General features: G+C 34.8%; 1 protein-coding gene across 1 annotated transcript; it reads right to left on the bottom strand.

Annotated features, from left to right (window-relative positions):
* Nucleotides 1-534: 534 nt before the first annotated feature.
* On the bottom strand, nt 535-20,635 carry LOC102587040 (ubiquitin carboxyl-terminal hydrolase 12-like). Its single transcript, XM_006345823.2, has 32 exons — nt 20,448-20,635; nt 18,962-19,028; nt 18,475-18,631; nt 18,223-18,380; nt 13,033-13,298; nt 12,742-12,960; nt 12,510-12,618; nt 12,288-12,403; nt 11,697-11,795; nt 11,122-11,231; nt 8,765-8,839; nt 8,302-8,380; nt 8,028-8,174; nt 7,871-7,951; nt 7,662-7,781; nt 7,116-7,238; nt 6,380-6,457; nt 6,171-6,259; nt 5,640-5,748; nt 5,490-5,558; nt 5,239-5,349; nt 4,938-4,993; nt 4,676-4,853; nt 4,465-4,566; nt 4,306-4,377; nt 4,065-4,130; nt 3,619-3,684; nt 2,311-2,397; nt 2,068-2,184; nt 1,856-1,930; nt 1,684-1,770; nt 535-1,079 (listed from the first exon to the last, which is right to left on the bottom strand). The coding sequence occupies exons 1-32, from the start codon at nt 20,475-20,477 to the stop codon at nt 1,038-1,040; spliced, it is 3,360 nt and encodes a 1,119-aa protein (XP_006345885.1). The 5' UTR covers nt 20,478-20,635; the 3' UTR covers nt 535-1,037.
* Nucleotides 20,636-21,985: the final 1,350 nt, after the last annotated feature.

The following is a 21,985-nucleotide window of genomic DNA, read 5'->3' as shown; positions in this document are numbered from 1 at the left end:
AAAAGACTAGTTTTGATCGAGTTCAATTGTATCGTTGAAACAAAGTAAATTACCGAATGACAAATCGGAACAAGTACAACAAACTCCCATGCCATTTCGCCCTTTTTAGTGTTCCACCCAACACTCATTTTTAGAGCTTAACTAATCCAAATTCACACCGAGAAGTCTTATTTTAGAGGTAGCTAAACAACAGACCTCAAAAAGTACCCAACGTTGGAGTAGCTCAAATCCAAAAGTCTAATTAAGAATAAAGTACTTACCACACGACCACAACTTTGATGGGTTGCATTAACATTCACAATAGAAACTAATAACATATGGAAATGGTCATAAACCGGTAAATGTAACCAAATATTCATTCGAGTTGGCCATTATAATTTTGGTTTTACAAGACTATACTTGTAAATTGTAATCTATGTTGCTGGAACCCTCCAAAAAAATACACACCTGCCGATGTTTTTGAAAGTCCGATTTATATGAAATAATTGGCACATGTAACCTTAGATCAAGCGAAAAATGAGAACTATCGTTGCATCATAAATAATCTCTGTTGCATTGTTATGGGAAACCCAGAAACTAAAAATAATCTAACATTTTACAGATTTTCCTATTTCGGCTTATAACTTGAGAAAATCAGAAAATTCTTAAAGAAATGTATGGATTTGATGTTTTTGTCTAAAAATAGGATAAAGTCGAAACCAATTTTCTAAATATAGGAGAGTCAAAGCCAATTATCTGTACCCTCTATACATGTACTCATCCAAAATCGCATGGATTTGCCTACATTACAACTGACAGAAGCCAATTTTACCAGCAAACACCCTCAGCCGAAAAACGGGTGCTTGCTTAGTGAAATCTCAGCATAAATGTTTAACCGTATCGGGAGGACTAAATGTATACTACCACCAAGGTGACATCCCCACATTTACCTGCCAAACCATTATCTTCTGCTGAAACTAGTGCACCTTCTTGGCAAAACAGCACGCTTACCTTCGAAGATAATCATACGGTAATGAGGAAGTAGTTCCGGAGATTATCTAGTTGTAGATCCGAACAGGCTTCTCAAAATTTTGTCGGTTCTGCAGCACCAATATTGATCAGTTATACATGTATTGAGGAAACAGGAATTTCACACGTGAAAACGAGTACACATAATAAACAACATGGCTTTCTAATTTGAGGGAATTTCGCTCTTGAATGGACATTACGCATGGCAAAAAAAGGACACTATCTATATTCGAACCTATGTACTGCAAGCTTATCAAAAGGAAAACAATTCTCAACTGAGAAATTCATTTTATCTTTAGACCATGGAGTAAATTGACTACCAGATCCATTGAGGATACAGGTAATTATTATAAGATTTAAGCTATCAAAGATCAAACATTCGAGCATACAAGTATTATCCAGATGGTAGCCATATGCTCATAAGCATCAAAAGATGTTCGTTCGCTCAAGATAACTAATTTGCTCAAACTCCACATCACGAAACAAAAGAAACCCTCAAAAGTTTTGTTTCTTCACCCTTGAAAAGTTACGGAACTTGGATAACTAGCTTCTGTAGTATAGTTAGTGCTGCGGGGCCAAGCCCAATTTTCTTTCCACAATGTTGAAATTCTCAGAAGGTTTCTCATATATATGCTTCAAATTATGACAACTCACGCATAAAACATTAGTGCATACCTGGTGGGCAGAATATGATCGTTTTGGAGCACTGTCAGTGTGCTCTAATCCAAGGTACTGCTCCCAAGCACCATACACATCTCTTTTCTGGAAACCAATAGGAAATTAGGATATCCAAACACATATGATGAGGACTATGCATAGACAAAGATGAAGAGGAAGCACCAAATACCTGAAAACGGTTGGAAACAATATCCGATTCCTCCAGGTACTCAGGACGGCCCATGGACAAAAATGCAAATTTCCACTGCAGAGCAAAAGAAACACATGTCAAAGACTTTCAAGAACACAATTATATACTTCACCGAGAAAATGACTCAGAAATTTTCAAGATGAAAATTCCATGAACAATATGAGAAATCCAAAGGCAGGACGATTGAATACCTTTGAAAACTCTTCATCTGGAACCTGCAATTTTTTCTGAATGCGAGCTTTAACTTCAGTCAATGTCTCACTGTCATGAATAACTAGGAAAAAGGGCTCGCCAAAGTTCAGAACTTGCTGTAAACACAAGAGAAAGGAATTAAAAAAAAGAAAAGAGAAGAGGAACCAAAAACAAACAATTCAAGGAAGAACCTTCCCTAAAATGAACAGTTATTGCAACAAGATTTTTACACATGTACTTACTGCTTGATTTTGAGTCGTTTCCTTTATAAAATGATAAACATGAATTAAGCGACTCTGAGGATCTAGGTTTTTCTCCTCTTCAGGAATCTGTAATGCAAACAGTGTCAGTAGTATGCAAACATCTATAAAATCTATGCTACAACTATATACTCAAAACACGGGGTGGCAGATAGAAAAAAGGAACTTGAATGATTGGGGGGTAGAGAATATCAGTCAATTTACTTCAATTGATCAAAGTAAGATGGATTCACTGATCTGAGAAGTTGGTGATGGTAAAAAAGTTTCAGTTAAAAATTGTAATAGCATGTTAATAAAGAAGTCAGGTCATTGGGATGCTAAATGGCCTCAGAAGATGATTTGGAAGACAAAATCTCCTGTTAAGGTAGAATGCTTTGGGTGGACAGCAGCTCGGGAGGCTTGGTCAAGACAACTTGCAGAAAAGAGGTTTCACTTTATGTAATAGAGGAGGATCCACGATTTTAATTTGATGGGTCAACCTTAAAATTCTTACAACTGAACCAACTATATATCTATACTACGTGTCAAAAACACTGGATTCAGATGAACCCAGTATTTGTTCTCTATATCCACCACTGGTAATAGATGTTATCTGTGTGAAGAAGACTAGGAATCAGTGAATCATCCAATCCTCCAATTTCTCACACAAAAAAAAAAAAATCATCTTTTCCTCCATTGCAGAGTTTCTATGCAATGCTGAGAATTACTTTTAAACATCTGTTTGAATTTCTTGGGTGATGCCTCAGTGTTATAAAAGGTTTATTGGAAGATTGATAAGCTCAAAGGGTACCTGGAAGGCGGCATGAAGCAGATATGGAGAGCCATTCTATTGTGCATCTTATGTACTTTATGGCTGGAGAGGAAACAATGTTTGCTTTGAAGGGCATAGAAATCACATATCTAGAATTAATAATGTCTTCATAATCTGTATTACTGGTGGAGAAGTAATCCCTTAGTGAATCTGAACCAGTGTATGGATTTTCTGGATTTGTTGGGAGGGAAAGGATAGTAGGTGGTTTGTCGGTTCTTTAGATGTTTTCTGTACTTCTTGGTACTTCATTGACAAACTTTTTATCTTGTAACAATAATTGATTGAATATGTCATGTCTCAGTGCAATATGCTAGATGGTCAAGCAGGGAACGACTGAAACAATCACAAAGATTGAAGCTCGAAATGAAAAAAACAAAAAAAAAACAGTGAAATTCATATAGATCCATTGGCCCAAAAGTAAATTCCAACCTGCCCTAGTGAATAAACTAATGAAGCAAACATCAGATATTAAAATGTACCTCCTCTGCACGTAGCGTCCAGTATTGATCATTTATGTTCTCAATCCTTTCATTAAGGGGGAAAATCTGCAGCAAAAAGATGGATGCAAGGTTACAAATGCTACCTAGGAGCAACCTATAAAACACAGTTATATCATGTCCTTTCATGAATTCTTTTACATCCTTCAACAAAACATATATCCACTGTTTACACAAACACATGTGTAGCTACATTATTGTTCAATAAATACACACAAAGACACATGTATTATATTCTTCTATTCTTTAATCTAATAAAAATTTGGTTATCCTTTACTGTATTCAGCGCCATATAACAGTGTACTCTAGAAAAAAACAAGTAAAAGAGATTAGATTTACGACCACTGAGCTGATCTGTTAAAGAAGGGAGAAGCATCTCAGTGACCCAAGACCACAGTATAAAAGGAAGTTATGCAACATTATAGTACCTTATATATCTTGTGGTAAAAAACTTCCAACAATCTTAGTTCAGCATCCGGCCGTGACAATTCAACCTGCACCATAACAAGAGATAAGATGAGTGATCCTCTTGCTACAGAACAGACAAGGTCAGTTTTCCCATCTCTACTAGTTCCCACAACGTGTTTTATAGTCTTGATACTTATATGTGGAGAGGGGGAGAAAGTTCAAAGGTATCCAGTCCTAAAGCACAAGACAACTCCAAAGTACCTTTGTTTTCAGATCATTCAGAACATCTGCTATGGTACTTTGTTTTGGCAATCTGATAGTATGGATAGTCACCTGAAAATAGTCGGTCCAAAATTATATTACAGAAAGATGAGGTAAAAAGTGTCATAAAAGCATAAAAGAATGACTTTCAGCACTCACTTCATCTTTGGCAGAATGATAAAAAGTAACTTTGAGAGTTTTTAAGCCCTGAAGCTCTGGTAAAGGAATATCCAGGACTTCATAATACAAAATATCTGAAGTCTATCCAAAGAGGAGGAATGATGTCAACAAACAACAGTTAGTAATAAACAATTATTTGCAGTAAGCAGATACCTGCATATCTAGGAAGATTCAAAAAAAGACAAAATACCTGATTATAGTGACTAAGCATTTCTGTGAGACGATCAACACCACGATACCTTATTGGCTGAGGTTTTGGCTGCTGTGAGTAGCAGTTATGTGATGTAAGCCTTACTCTTGATGGATCATCCAAGCGAAGATGGCGAGCTAAGCATTCAACAACTTCATCATAGTTGTTTTGCTTTGACCTAGAATTATGTGTCATCAACCAATGAAAAGAGTTGACACAAGATCAACCTAGAACTAATAATTATACAAAACCAGATACATACAAATCAAGACTGAACTCGTCCTCCTTGGGTTTCTCCAATGAGCGAAAACGAACAACCTGGAAACCATAGAATAGAGCTCATAACTGTAAAATGATAAGGCTTTTAAGCATATACATCAAAATCAATGAATATCCTTTTTGAACTCCATCCCAGTCGAACTAGGATCCAAAATTGGGTCAAAGCTAGCAAAATAAAGTACGGCAGGCATAATGTTATAGCTATCATCAACATCTATTTCAGTACTGTAACAATCTTTTATACTCCAAGGGCCAATATCACAATAAGAGCATGCAGCACAAACCTGGCGATTGTGCACGTACTCCAAAAATGAAGGAACCTCTGGAAAGCGATATTGTTCATTCCCTTGCTTCCGAAGGGATTTCTGAAAGCAAATAATGTCCCCATCTTCTAGCTGCAAAGACAGAGTAGTGCATAAAACTTTTCATTGCTAATAGATCCAGCAGAATAAAAAAAACAACTACAGAAAGGATCGCCTACACGAGCAAATGCATAAAAACCCCAAAGTGGATACTGACAATTGATTCCACATACCTGACAGCCACGAAAACTCAGATTCATGTTTATGTGTTCACACATCACATTTGGTTCAAATTTTATTTCCTGCAAATAACAAACCTGAAAAATCACACATCCTATATTTTGAGTTTAAAAAACTGGCAGAAAAAGAAGAGAACAATTAACCTCAAAAAGTTCAATTTCTTCATCAGGCAAAAAGCCAGCCAACTCATTTAGCTTTGCAAGTATCTCCAGTGGCTTGCCACTTCCTTTTACAAAAAGCCGTCCAACATACCTGACAACAAAAAGGAAATTAATGAGACTGAACAAAAATACCACATCCACAGCATGGCTTCTCATATACACAGCCCCAAACAGTTCCTAACAGCACTTCAAAGGTCCAAATGCATTAAAATTTCAGATTAACCCTTTCAACAAGATGTCCTTATCAAGTCCAAAAGAAATCGCAAAAAAATAATAAATGTTTTCTTCTTATTTTTTCCCTATTCATTGTATACTCATGCTAACTTTGGTGTCACATTTAAATCCTTAAAATGTTTTAAACCTCCAGATTGAGTAAAAGTAAAAAAAAAAAAAAACACCTTTCCATGTAGTTGTGTTCTCAAAAAAATAAATGAGCAGATCCCAAATTCAGACATGAAAATCACTACTTCAGTGTTAGTTTTCCAGCTATAGAGAAGTAAGATGTAATAATACCTTATCTCCTCTTTCAAAGGGTCATAAAGTTTGAAAAAGAGAAGGATATCTTCCTTGGTCTTCTCTGGTGGAGGAAAAGGTTGCAAATCCTGCAACAACAGACAAAAACAAATAGAATGCAAAAGTAAAACATGGAGAATAAAGCCTCACAGGAAAAACATGCAACATGCAAATCAAAAGAGAAGACAAGTAAGCAACCGATACATTACCAGGCCAAATTCTACTTCCAAGAACAATTTTAGCTCAGCATGATTCGCTTTATTTGAAACCTCCCTCAGTTGACCAACCTAAAAACACAATATGAAAGATCTTGAAAACCAAGTTAACCAAGCATTCCCATTCTTCAACAGATTGCAGGAATGCCAGAAAAAAACAATGAAGAATACACACCTCAAGAATATCACTCTCAAGGGGGCATGAAGGTCCCGACACTTGGTCCAATCAAAAGACATGTCTAGATTGAGATCGAGGGAGGGAGGGAGTGAGGGAGAGAGAGAGAGAGAAAGAGACCAATTGACTTGTGAACCAACCATGGATGAATCAACATGAACAGAAAAACTGATCCTATTCACTAACACAGGAAGGCATCTATTTTGGTACATTTGAGGATATTGGTGGATGCCAAATTCATAAACAAGTTTTCAGGCACCAGAGTTAAGCTACTTAGCATACAAATTCATTAACCTTTACCTAAAACATTTTTTCATACGAAGACAGATAAAGCAAAGAGAATTTACAGAATCTAACTGCCATATAGCTGCAGACTATATAAGGAATTGTCTGGTAATGACCTACAGCTTACACCAATGACAAATATATCATGCTAAGATCATTCTTTTTTCCAAGTAAAAAAATACGAAATATAGCAAAGGACATCACCAATTACAGTCATAATTCAGATGCAGAGCACACGGCAGAGAGGTAGGATTGTCAGACAGAACTTACAGATTGAAGTTCCTCTTGAGCGGTCAATGGCCGATTAGGCCGATATGTATGGTTCTGGCGCTTTGCCCATAGCCAGTAACGTTGAAATTGAACTGGTATGCCAAATTCCTTAGCAACTTCCTCCTGAGAACAGACATACCATCAGACACATGTCAAACTTAAGAATTACGGTGATTGACCAATGATTATCATAAGAAATATGTTTATTATCTTGTCAGCTGAAAGCATAAACAATTTTCATGAACCCTCTTAGCTAACCACCATGAGAACTCCACATTCTCCTGAATATTTTGATTGCTTGTTCTCCTCAATTTTAGCTATATAAGCACAAGAATTTGAAGTTTTATCTCTCTCAAAATAATACACAAGTACAGAAGTTCACAATTTATATTCGAGAAGCAAAAAATTTCACATGAATCCTCTTAATTTAACATGGTCAAACTCGCATTCCATGCAGCACATACAATTGCTCGTCATGTTTAATAAGAGCAGTATGGTTATAACTTATCCAAATCTATAAGAAAAGGAAATGCAGAAGAATGATACCTTGAATTGAGCAAATGGCATCTGCTTCTGAATACGGAAACTATGCACTTTATCATGATCCACAAGATCAAAATAGATCTCCTTTCCAATTTGTTCACCAAGGTCTTCATCACGAGCTACCTGTAAATGAAATGGCCATTTTCAGTTCAACATTTTGTAAATTTAAAGATGCAAGAAGTAAAGGATATAGACTAGTAGTTGAAAGAAACCTTAATGATTGTATAGAGGTGAGCCTCTGCTTTCTCCTTTCTCTTTTGTTCCTTTCCTTCTTGCTCCTTCTTTAGTCTTATCTGAAATTAGAGGTTGATAGATTACTATGGCTGAACAAAACAGAAACCAAATCAATAGTATTGAGTTGAAACCCACCCTGAGATGCTCGGCTATGTCCTTCTCATCCACATCGCATATGATCTTTTCCTTGTCACTTTCACGTATATAGACAAGCATATACGCATTTGAATATTTTGTAAATTTAAATGGTGAATTGTTGAACCCAGGATTTGTGTGGGGTAACTGTTAAGAAGAAATGGACACTTAACATGTGCAATACATAAAAGAAATTTTCTTCATATGTATAACATTTTTCTAATATAGAAGGCATAAGTATAAGTAAAAAGGGTGCAAAGAATAGGAAAAATACCTCTTCCTCACCACCATATTGTTCATCCAGAGCTCTCTTTGTATCTTCTTTTGTCACACGCTCATCATCAAATTTATACCTAAAAGTAAGAAATGCATAATGAATCAAACCAGTAATCAGGGACAGTAGAATCTCTGAACATTGTCAATGTGAAGCAGCCATTAAGAAGAACCAAAGCCAAAACTGCTTAGCAATCAAAAGCAAGCAGAGACAGGTGGACTACTGAATAAGGGCATATATCTGATACAGGTACATTCAAATTTTAGCGAGTTTTTACATATTCTGAAGGATCCTTACGAAGTACATAGAAAATGAGTATAACAAATTTGAAGCTCCAGAACATGTCAAATCTTCCTTGGGCTGAGCTACAAATCTAGAGAACACTAGAAAAGGGTGCATGTGATAGAAACACCTAATTATAAATGCTGGAGAAAAATGTATGATGGCGCAACAAACTGCATACCACTGATCAGACAGTGTAGGCCTGATATATGCATAATAGTGTCCCCCGTGCACCCCACCGCTGTGAACTAAAACACTGAAAAAAAAATAGAAAAAAAAAAGAATTAGTACAAAATTCACAAGTAATAAGCATCATGCAACATAATTGCCTGAAGTAACTGAAAATTGAGAATGAACAGCTATCATGGTCTACGGCCCAAGTTTGTTAGACATCATACAAAAATAAGTAAAACCTGCAGTCAAGCACAATAGTAGATGCCAAACAAGAAGGTAGAACTGGGAGAAACAGATGTTAATGATATCGACGATTACAACAGAAGCTGCCTACGAGAAAAGCCATCATTTTCCACTAGAATAGTATCTTGCAATTTTATAGAAAGAAATGAAATAAATCCCATGCCGGTATCCAAAACAGGACTGAACCAATATTTCAAATTACTGGTTCATACATGGATGAGATGAAGAACTCTCAGTACCCTCCTATTGGGACCACATAAGATCAAATAACCTCAGCTGGACTCAGGGGGACACAATATAAACGCAATAAGACATTTCTGATTGACTACAAATAACCAAAAAAATTGTACTAAGAAATGCTGAAAACAGTTGAACAGAGTGAAAATTATACCAACATTGTTACAAGTGAGGATGAAATTAAATTTGCAATGAATATGAGCATCCAACCAAAACCTTAAGGAAACTGGCGGAGTAGCCCAACCCACAATAAAACCCTTTGGAAACCTTCAAAAAGCAATACGGGACAAGCATATTCTAACACTTCCCACATGTGAAACCTGTTTTTAAGTTTATATGTGGTCACTTTACTTATAATTTTTTCCTTATGTTTGGAAGATTAAAATAGCTCAACAGGCTAAAGTGTGGGCCTAGACTAGACCAAGTAAGCTCAAGATGAGAATGGGCATAAAGAAGACTCAATGTGCTAAGAAGTGTCTTCCTAACAGAACTAAATATTTGGGGACTGATTAGAGAGAAGAGCCTAGAGAAGCTCAGTGGGTTGAGATGTGAGAGAGAAGCCCAATGCAATGGAATAAGTAGAGAGAAAATGGTTGTGCAAACGGGTTCACCAAAGTTTTCCCTGTTACCATGTAAAAATATAAACATACAATCCAATCCAAAACTAGGAGGCAATGGGTGAATAGCCGACGACAATTACTAACCCCTTAGGAAACCTAAAACCGATGTGGGACAAGTATATTCTAATAAAATAAAGGGAACAAAAAAGGTAGGATAACTAACCTATATCCAGAATATAGTTGAGATTATATTTTGCTATCTTGTCAGCAAGAGTATGTCATGTTTGACTAAAGAATATGTGTCACATTGTAACTTTTGCATGATCTCAATGCTAGAATACTATAGAAGAAGAAAAAAAACAGTCACTAAGATCAATTTAATTTGGAGAAGGTGATGCAAAAAAGGGAGAAGTGGCACTTTGCACATAATCACTTGAAACTCGGTGGAAAGGGAGAAACAAACTTAAGTTCACAATATAAGACCTACGTTTCCCAATTTCCATGTTTACAGGAACTAGTTTTAGGTGATATACCAATGAATCAATCAACTGCGACCAATGTCCAATCCCAGATTAGTTGGGAGTTGTTCAAGGTTGGAACCACAATATGAGCAATATGAACGAATGCTGTGGATGATTTGAGTTGAGTCATTCTCTCAACCCGTACATACTTTGACATGGACTTAATGATGATATTATGAAATTATTGACATATTAGGAAGTGTGAGCCCTATTGCTTTGTACAATGGTGTTGTTAAAGTTTTCAACTACCAAAACAAATAATAAAGGCAAAAGCAAATGTAACCTGATTAAGGGAGATTACAAGATTCCATTCACCAGCGGATAGCCAATTTTACATCAGCAAACTTGTTACAAGTATGCCACTTTAAAAACTATTGATGTTTCAAAAACCAGAAGAAGAGCATGTAGACGAATCAAGCCTAAAGTAAACCAAGTATGACATAGTGAGGTTGAGCAGAAAAGAACATGGCGCAGAATTATCGCATAACAGCATAAGCGGAAAGAAAACAACAAAGTAACAAAGTGATTAAACTGGTCCAAATAAAATGAGATATCAACTGTATATTTGGATGACCAATGATATACAATAGCAGGTGATCCCAAGCAATCTAAATTTGTGGCAAATATAGCTAGTTAACTAACAACAGAAGAAAATATTGAACATGAAGAATGTGAAACCACTAAGATTATATCTTTGCCGAACTGCCACGTTATTCAACTTAATGGTTGACCAAAAAAGTTCATGAAAAAATAAGCAATAACTAGCAAGGACAGATCATTAAGAAAACAGAAAAAATTGAGACCTGTGCAGAGTATAGAGATTGCGGACACTTCGATCAGCATCTGGAGATAAATATTTTCCGTTCTCTCTATCAAGATCGAGTTGCAAAGGGAACTCATATCGATCATTTATCTATATTGACAATAAAAAAAAGTGATGAGCATTATGTGGCAAACATAAAGTTATAAGTCGAGCACGCTAGCAGTAGAACTTATCACTACAAACCATCTCCTCGAAATTTATCTCAAGATGAGTAACTTCCTTACCACAATAAAATAAGAAAAAATGAAAAATAGAGTATTACTCCAGATGAGAGACATATGGAGAAAAAAGTGACACGCTGCTTTATCCATGAAAATCTGGGATCCAATAAGCATGAAACTTCCATGTAATGTAGAAAAACAAATAAGACTAAACCAAATAGCATTGTTTTTATCATAATCTACTTTCCATATTGTACATAGGACACCAGGACTCTCCTTAATTAAATATAAAAATTTCTCCGAGATGGCTATTTATCCCATTCAAAGAAAAGAATAAAATGTTCCCTTCCTAGTTGGCTAGAGCTTTACAAGCAAGTGAGAATTAATTAATTACCTTGATCATAGCATCCCGCACAAAATCGTATTCAAAGCGTTTTAACTGAAGTTGAAGAACAGGAGGGAAGTCAATGAAAAGGACACCTTTCCGAGCATCCTGTAAAACTAGGAATTAGCTACGAATATATCAGATATCATAACTTTACAATCCAAGCATGACACTACAAGAAAGGGAGGATAAGGAAATAACACAAATATCATCTATTAGGTGTGTTTACCAAACTTCCACACAGCTCATTGACATCCTTCTCTTCTTACAATTTTCTTTTTAGCTTTATAAATCCATGCACCACTTATTCTTTATCATTCCCTGGCTCAAACGAATCTCAAACTTTCAATAAATATGTAAATTTGTAAACCACTAGCTCACACCTCACAAAAACTTTTTTGTTTGATAAGGCAAACGGATTTTCATTCATAAACATGGCCAAAAAGCTGGCCATATACAAGGAGTATACCAAAAGGTAAAGAATCTACAATAATAAATGATTCTCTACAAACTCCACCCAATCTCCTATAAAACATGGAATTCTATAAGTGCACCGGAAGAAAACAAGGGACGCTCATAGAAATATTAAAGACAGTTAACCTGTAAACCATGTTGTTCTGCTTGGTATTTGTTGTCGCCCTCGAGGCGTTCCACTTCAACATACTTGTCAAATGAAGCATATACATCACGACACCCTTTCACATCAAGCTGAAGATCTGATCAGAGATACATTTTCATAAACAAAATGATAAAATGGTGTTCCAAATTCAATACAAAAACCATCATAAAAAGTTATGCTGGCTCAATAGGTGCTATATCTACCATAAAAAGATTCTTTTCTTGTTGATTTGTAGTCCACATTGATACATTCGATGTAATTCATATGATGCCCCTCAAGTAATTGTTGTATTGTGCCCTCTACAACAGTTCCCTGAGTCAAAGAAACCAAAGTTAACAGAAAACAATAATCGGAAGCAATAATCTCACCTATAAAGAAGTATAGTATAAAAGGTGTCTGCAAGTTCTAAGTGTCCAATTCCATTATACAAATTACCTTCATCTTATCTTCGAGCTTTTCACAAAGAACCCTGTTAAGTTCTTGTACATCATGCTGCATGAAAGACTCATAGGTGTCCCACCCAAAGGACTTTGTTAATTCTTTTGTTGCTACACTAGTGTCGTTATACTGGAGCTTATAAAACAAACTCTGCAAAGCTAAAGGGATGCTGCCAGATGGATTGTCATTCTCAGTTGTTGGCATATGATACACAGCCTGAGAAACAAGAAGGAATTAATCATATGTATGAAGATAATATCAAAGAAATCATTCATTTACAAGGCTAACCTTTCTAAAATAAGGAATATGGTATAGTGTCTGGAGGAGAGAGTTCATATAACAAGTGGCTCCCTGATTCTTAAGGCCAACATAACCAGTCTCTTTTTTAGAGTCATGGGACCAGTAATCAGTGACTTTACGGACAGCAACATCAGCTTCAATAATGACGGTATCATCCATAAGATAACCTTTCCCAGGATCATATAGTTCACTAAGAGGCATGAATGATGTGAAACCCCAGTCACTCTCCCTTGCATTAAACTGGTGCTGAGTATCTGCCATGAGGATCATAACATTTAATAAAACAGCCATCACTTCTACAAATCAAATCACAATACTCCGACATATATTAAGACCCCTCAAAGATAGAGAGCAATGGAAGCAGCATCATAAAATAAGATCTCAAGACACATAAGTTAGAAAGGTCTCACACTCTCGCTAGCTTACTAAGAAAGAATTCAGGATATAGAAGACAATAACCGAATCAAGTTTCCTTCAGAGTAATCCCCAATCGTGATTATATTCTCTCTCTCCAATGCAAGAATGTGACTACACACACCATCTAATTATTTATCTTCGACAAGCTGCTTGATATCCCTTCTCAGGAGAGCTTTGAGGGTTAAGTTAAGAGATGGACAAAGTTCTGCAGCATTTCCAAACTCACACTTTAGAGAAGGTCAAGATCATTCCATTCAGATCTTTCAGGCGGTCCCTACAAAAGATGCATTCCATAGGACCATCTAGAAAACTATCGCGGACATCAAGATCCCAAAGATAAGTCTTTGAAGGATCAGATACTTGATGCTGTTCCCCAATGAATGAAGAATCAAATGATCTGCACCACTAACCCAATTTGCACAGGCACTCTATACAGGCGGGAGGTGAACCTTGGTTCATGGTATAGTTGTTCCTTTGGTTTCCGCGACCTAGGCCTCAGGTTATAGGCATAAAAGCAGCTCCTATCAGAAATTCAAGGGAAAGGCTACTAACAGTAGACCCTCACTTCCCTTAACCTCCTGTACTAGGGGTGCATGGCTAAGCCCTCTACTCTATGCAAGGTGCAACAAATAGAGAAAAGAAGATAGTTAGTGATTATCTCGTGGCTTACATCTGAATAGGCCCATGTAAACCATTGAAATGCAAGAATTGTCTCTTACAAAGAGGCCATCCTCCTCCTCAAGTCTATTCCAGACAACCACGGCCAAACACTCCACAAGCTAATAGTTGATGCTTATGTTTATGATTCTACACATGGTACATACACACAGCGTTTGCCAAGTGACTCATCATTTCAACAACAACCCTATTTCCGTTGAGCACTCATTATTTTTTGAAACTAGTAGCGACTATATATATATATCAAAATTGCACCACAACAGTGCAAAAAACTTTACAAAATCCCAACCAAACTTAGGCTGCTGCTTCACAAGGATCCTATCATATCAACTAATGATCCAGCCTCCTCAGCATAGCTTTCTTTACACCAAAAATAAAACAAAAATATACAATTCATCTTGATTTTCTCCACAAAATTATATTTTTCTTGAAAAGCTCAATAGTTCCTCTCCTTCGAAATGGTCCACCATATGCAAGCAGGGACAAGTTTCCACCAATTTTTCTGACTATCTGCCCCATCATTCTGGTTCCATCATTTCAGCAAATCAACACTTGTTGCTGGCATTGACCATCTGATCCATACCATGTTCAAGAATAGTTGCCATAATTGTCCAGTAACAAGACAATGAATGAATAGGTGACTATTATTTTCCCCAGCAGCTCCACACAATAAGCATCTAGGACACAGTTGGAATCCCCTTCTTTGAAGTTTATCCTGTGTGAAGCAAGCATTTCTTTCTACTAGCCAAGAAAAGCATACCACCTTAAAAGGAACCTTCATCTTCCAAATGGATCTGACTATTTGTGCCTAATCAGAATGGTATAAACTGAGTTTACAGAATAAGTTCCTTTACTAGTGGGCTTCCATATAAGTGAATCTTCAGTGTCTTTGAACCCTTGGAATGATTCCAAGGTCTTGAAAAATTCAACAACTCTTTCCAACACCAATCATGCAGTAGCCTTCTAAAAGTATTTTTCCATTCGTGTACTCCTTTTGATGATTCCAGACTAATGTCTGGCATAAGATGAAGTTGATCTTCCTATTATTTGAAAAGGTATCTAGACTACTCACAACACTCATCTTGTTTATAATTTCTTGAGTTGTCACTATTTTCAGCCATCATATCATGCCTTCATTATTCAACTTAGCCACTGACAAAGGATGTAAGACTTTGGCAAAGGCGATAGCTATCTGGGTTGGCTATGATTGAGGAAATAATTGTTTGTGATACTAGTACTTAGGAAATAGTTCCTTTACCACCAGAAAAATCAATAGCTAGATGTCGGTGGGTATTTACAATCAAGGTAGGTGCTGGCAAGAAGATCGTTCGCTAAGGGATTGATCTTGACTATGGTGATACCTTTTCTCCAATAGCGAAGATTGCATCTGTTCGCCTCCTTTATCTCTATAGCAGTCATGTCTTATTGATTGGATATCAAACATATCTTTCGTCATGGCAAACTTGCTTCGGAAGTCTACATAAAGCAACCCCAAGGATTTGATGCTCACATGGAATCTAAGTGTCTATTGTCAATCTTTGTTTTTTTTTTGACAAGTAAGTTGCTCAGACACATGTGTGGGTGTCCGATACAGGTGCGGATCTAGAGGTCGGATCCTTCGTGATCTAGTTTTTAAGATTCGGGTATATGGATCCATGTATGGATAAGGATGCGGGGATTCGACTAAAAATAATTAAAATATCTAAAAATAGAGTTATAAAACCTAAATTATAAGATATTATATGGAGAACTTGAGGAGAATCTCGGAAGGAAATTAAAGGAAAAGGAGTGACATGGAAATTTTTATATAAAAGGTATTCTATTTTCTTTAATTTCACCCTAACTTTTGTATTGATTATAGGAATCATTAAAATTGTCCAGACTTTCCCCATCGATTTTGGTCAAAGTACCCAAAATTTGTTGACCAAATCGGACACGGATCCCACACCCATGTCGTTTAAACACAAGTTCGGCACCAAAGTGAAGAGTAAGAGCAACTTATGTAAACATATTTTCATTCATAAATATGGCCACAAAACTGCCTGTATACAAAGGCATTTGATTGTCAATCTTTGTCTAGTCTCAAGTAATCACTAAAGGATTGATTTGACTGTTTTAGCACAGTTGTGCAACAATTTGGCATGCTTATAAGTGAATCCAATCTATGTGTTCTATAAACATTCTTATAGTGGCAACTCATTTATTGGTTATTTACATAAGAGACATTTCTATAACCGGTGATGATCATTAAGACATTACTCAACTTAAGTTGAGTATCTTGACGGTCATTTCCAAACTAAAAACAAGGTAAACGACACTTCCTAGGTATTGGGGTGGGCACAGTCCAGCAGTAGGCCTGTCATTTCATCAACGAAGAATGCTTTGGACACTGACATGTTGAATTGTGAACCTATTGATAATTATATGGACCTGAATGTTATCTTCTTCATGGATGGGGATTCTTGCGGACGTACTTGGGTACTTCCTAAGCAGGGCCTTTGACGAACCTCAGTTGTTACCAACTATAGGCCAACAAGGGCAATTATCTTACGTTCACACGATCAGCCATCTCATTTCCTATGGGTGTTATTAGTTAGTTTCTCCAATCTCCTTATGGCAATCATTGGAATGCAATGATCCGTATTATAAGGGATATCAAATCTTCACATTGAGTCCTGGACACGGCCAATATAGTATGAAGACATGGGACATGCAAATAATACTAGATATGCAAATTGAGCAAGTCCCTCGTATAGACCGTCCACTTCAGGGTACCTAGATATGCATTTTCTCTGCTTCTTCCGATTTTCCAACAAAACAAAATTTCCTTCATAGATCTAGGCATCACCCAAGATATATCCCAACACATAAGTACATTATGTTCCTATTCTTAATCCCTTATACAAAAAATTAATCAACTTTTTACCCTTTTAATATGGAATTCACATTAGAAAAATTGTCATTTAATCATTTTCTAATATTTATGACTTCAATTAAGTCGATTTGACAATAATAGTGGACAAAGAATTTGAGTGTACTTCCAATTCAAAGTCCTTCCATTGTTCAAAAAAAACTCCTATTTGCTCTTAAAGTTCTAAATCCACTCCCACCGCTTTGCTATGTATGAGTTATCATTAATGCTTCCTTAAATACTTTTTATCAAAACAATATTTTATGTGCCCTTGTACATATTACAGCGAAAAAGTTGCAAGATCTATTAACTATTTTAATTACGTTAAAAAGGGCACATTAATTTATTCTTATTTCCATTGTAGATAAATCCATTAAAAGTAACATGAAAGAAAAAAAAAAAATATATATATATATATAATTATGTAATATATAGAATAAGGTAAAACCTTAATTGATTTTAAAATCCTAAATTTTAGGACTTCCTACCTAGTTCAAACAAGGAAAGATTTAATAACCAAAACTTTAGTCGATTTCAAAGTTCTAAATATTAGGAAAATAATAAACGACTATTTTGTCTAGTGTGAAATCAATTATTAAAGATAAGAAAACAAACGACATTTTGCAAAGGGGCTTTGTACTCCTTAATATATACAGATTACAAAGACAAAATCACTTCCATTTCCTTTCTTGGATTACTTTTCCTTCCTATTTAGGCTACTTGTATACACTACTTAAATCCCAACATGTTTGAGAGAGTAATTAAGCAATTCATTCTCAAATCTCTTCTTTATTTACTATTTTTTTTTCTGACATTTGGAACTTTTCTTTCTTTACTAATTTAATGAACAGATCATTTCAGACTTGCCAGTACGAAAAAGGCCTAGAAATGTTACATGTAAATAAAGTAAAGATAAAGCGAAAGACATTCATGCAATCACATATTTAGACAAATAAAAGAATCTCGTGGAGAATTAGCATGAAATAAAGTAAAGATAAAGCAATAAGACATTGAATCATTCAGCAAAACAAATAAAAGAATCTCGTGGAGAATTAGCATCACTATATTGAAGCATGTCATCAGAAGAATAGAGCAATAAGACATTCGTGCAATCACATATTTAAACTCATACAAAAGTTCATATCTTTTATACAACAAATAAGATCTCTAACCTTTTTTTACTGTTAACTTGTTATTCATTCGATTGATAACAGCTAAGCTAAACTGAGCAAATCTACTCCAACCATAAGGCAATGTTGCAGCATCCGCCACATCTAAATACATAGATAAATGGTCTGCATTGTTCCCTTTTGGGAATATCAGAATCCTCCTGCAAGACAATGCACCGTATAGGACATCATTATCATATCCGCATTAAATTTGTAAGCCAATCCACTAAAAAATTGGTTGTTGAATATAATTACCATTTAAATCCTCCTACATTAAAAGGATCAGAGTACAACTTCTTCACATTCAACCTTGAAAATTTTTCGACAGTCCATGTGAACCGGGCTGATGCCGGATCATCCACCGCTTGTGCATCAACCGTATTTGTTGTGACTGCTGGTGCAACTGCCAAAACTAAGGCATGCAAAAAAAAAAAAAAAGATGACTGAGGACAAAAATACAGTATCACTTATTCAGTCGACAACACCTCAATCCCAAATCTTGTTGGGATCAGTGATACATTCTACAAATTCTGCTCAATTGTGCTCTGTTTCATACTAATACTAGTATGGAATTAGAGCAGACTACACATACTAAAATTTAATCAATGCAAGAATGTGCAGACATTATATATATTTCACCAGTAGCATAAGAAAAGCGACATCAAATGATAAACAAAAATGACTACACGTAAATCATTTGTACAAGTGTGTCTATGTGTGTGTGTGGAAGTACGTGAGATACCTTCCATAGGCTGAGGTCCCTCGGTAGGAAAGTCAGAACTAGGAACAAGCATTTCGTGGTCTTCTGGCTGCCAAAGACGAAGCAATAAAGTAAGCAATTAGATCTAACAACACTGGGCAATTTTGATCATTCACATCTAAAAAGAGAAATTTATGAAATTTTTACACCACGATATCATCGAAATATTAAATTCAGCACATATTCATCCAAAAGATCAAACTACTTCGAACTCCAAAAAAGCATCATAAGTTTAGCAAAAATCCATCAAACAAAACATTAAACAGCATAATAGATACGCTAAACAAACTAAACAAAGTGAATTAACACATCAATGTAGCTGATAAATTTGGTTACCATTTTAAAGAAATTTTAGGTCAATTTCACACCACAATCACACCGGACTACATTCAGCACCTATAAATCAAAAGCATTCAAAACTACACCAAGCAAAGCTACTTTTAACAAATAATACGCAAAACAAAGTAAAAACTGTACAAGCAAAATGAATTCACACAGCAATCTAACTAATAAATCCAGTCACTATCGCGTTTTAAGGAATTTTAAGGTCAATTTCACACGGCAATCACAGTGGACTACATTCAAACCTATAAATCAAAAACATTCAACATTTTAAAAACTACACCAAGCAAAGCTACTTTAAGCAAATAATACACAAAAGCAACTTCAAACAAAACAAAAAAATATGCAAAACTAACGAAAAACTGTAGAAGCAAAATGAATTCACACAGAGACATAGCTCATAAAATTCAATCACTATTGCTTTTTAAGAAAATTTTTAGGTCAATTTCACATGGCAATCGCAGCAGACTACATTCAGCACCTATAAAATCAAAAACATTCAACATTTTAAAAACTACACCAAGCAAATCAGTATTAAGCAAATAATGCGCAAAAGCAACTTCAAACAAAACAAAAAATATGCGATACAAAGGAAAATCAGTTAAAACAAAGTGAATTCACACAGAATCCTAGCTAATAAATCCAGTCACCATAGCTTTCTAAACAAATTTTAGGTCAATTTCACGCCGTAATCACAGCAGACCAACACTCAGCACCTAAAAATTAAAAGCATTCAAAATTTTAAAAGCTACTTCAATAAAATAACCCCTGAACAAACTAGGAAAGTCCTCCAAAATGATAAAAATACACAAAACAAACTAAAACTGTAAACGCAAACCGCAAAAAATAACAAAAAACGGAAATGGAGATTACATCTAGCAGAGCGTCGTCTTAAATTCATCAACTATATCCACCAAAAACAGCGCAACTTTAAACAAAAACAAACTGAATTCACACAGTAACCTAGCACATAAAATTCAGTCACGATTGAACTTTTAAGCAAATTTTAGGTCAATCAATGTTCATCACCAATTTAATCAAAACAATTAACAATTTCAAAAACTAAACTACAAAAATCATCACAAAGCAAAAAAATAACAGATGATTAGAAATGAAGATTACTTACATCTATCGGCGGAGGCGTGAGCAGAGTCATTGCCGGAAAAAAGTAACCGTACGATCGTCCGGCGAATCGGAGAATTGAGAATTCAGAGGATTTGGAGAAGGCGATGGATCGAAAGACTTTGTGTTGAGTAAATGAGTGCAAGGACTGAGAAAATGAAGAAGAGGTAGTGAAGAAAGGAAAAGAGGTTTATATTGGGGTAATTTGGCAATTATGACAACTATTATATATATATATATTTTTATTTATTTTTTATTATTAAAGTTTATTTTATTTGATTGTAATAGTGATAATGATTCCAAAAAAGGTATAATAATAATTGAAAAATTAAATATGCTCATTTTAATTTAATAAAAATAAAAATTAATTAATAGTAGATATTTAAAATAGTTTCTCTCTATAAAATAATTTTAATACATTAATAATTATCCTTTTTTGTAATTTGACTATCAAAAGCATTGCTTTAAAAAGATTAGTCAAACGTAATTTGATTATGGAAAGTACTTCTCAAATGAATTAGTCAAATACAAATTGTTTTTTTTTTCAAAAATACTTTTCTGAAAATCATTTCAAAAAACACTTTTAAAAAGTTGTTTTTAACCGTAGCCAAACAGGCTCTTAATCTTGTGGTATTAAATATGTCAAGTAAAAAGTTAGAATTAAACTGTTTGTAAAAGAAATGTTTTTCTTTTAAAGACAGATCAATTGAAATGGAGGGAGTATATGATTTTTTGTCTCAATTTATATAGTAGTGTTTGAATTTCGACATTCAAATGAGTTTTCTTATTATACTTTTTTATGTTTTTAAAATTGTTAATTATTGTAATTTATAATACTATTTTACATCATTTTTGAATATGTCAATTATGTTTTTAAAATTTTAAAGATTTTATATATGAATTCACGATAAAAATAAAAAGTTTAATTCAAGTTATAAACATGAATTGAACAAAATTAAATGTGTGTGTATATTAATGTTGTAAATATTTTTGGATGAGTCATCAAACATGTAATATACGTACATGAAAAGCATAAAGATTTTTTTTTATATTGATGTAATTTAACGTATTATAACAAGTTAATTATTATTTTAATTTATTTATTGTAAATAGTTAATAATAATAATAACCTGATAAATAAATTTGATTGTGTAAATAATTTTAAAATCTTATTAATACATAATAAAATAATAATATGAAGTAAACTCCATTTATTGTTGTTGTTCTACTTTTTCTTTAGGATAATTTCATGTATAAGGAGGTTATTTCATGGCATTGAGTATTTATTATTGATGGAAATAATTGTCTTAATTTTGTAGTACTTTGAATTTTAGTTTGTCTATTTCAAGGCATAATACATATATTGGATCCTAAACTTGGTTTCAAATTTTAGCTTTGACCTCAAACTTTCAAAGTGCACAAACAGACACTTTAACTATCCAACTTTTAAATAAATAAACACACGATTTTTACTACCAAACAGCGTGAAATGCAAACGCTCCAACGTGTATTAGTGAGCCACTCAATGGCTGCCAACTAATT

The sequence above is a fragment of the Solanum tuberosum genome, unplaced genomic scaffold, assembly GCF_000226075.1.
Source record: "Solanum tuberosum cultivar DM 1-3 516 R44 unplaced genomic scaffold, SolTub_3.0 scf00072, whole genome shotgun sequence".
In the NCBI taxonomy this organism is placed as follows: domain Eukaryota; kingdom Viridiplantae; phylum Streptophyta; class Magnoliopsida; order Solanales; family Solanaceae; genus Solanum; species Solanum tuberosum.
The sequence above is the reverse complement of the archived record's forward strand: the minus strand, read 5'-3'. Positions and strand labels throughout refer to the sequence as shown.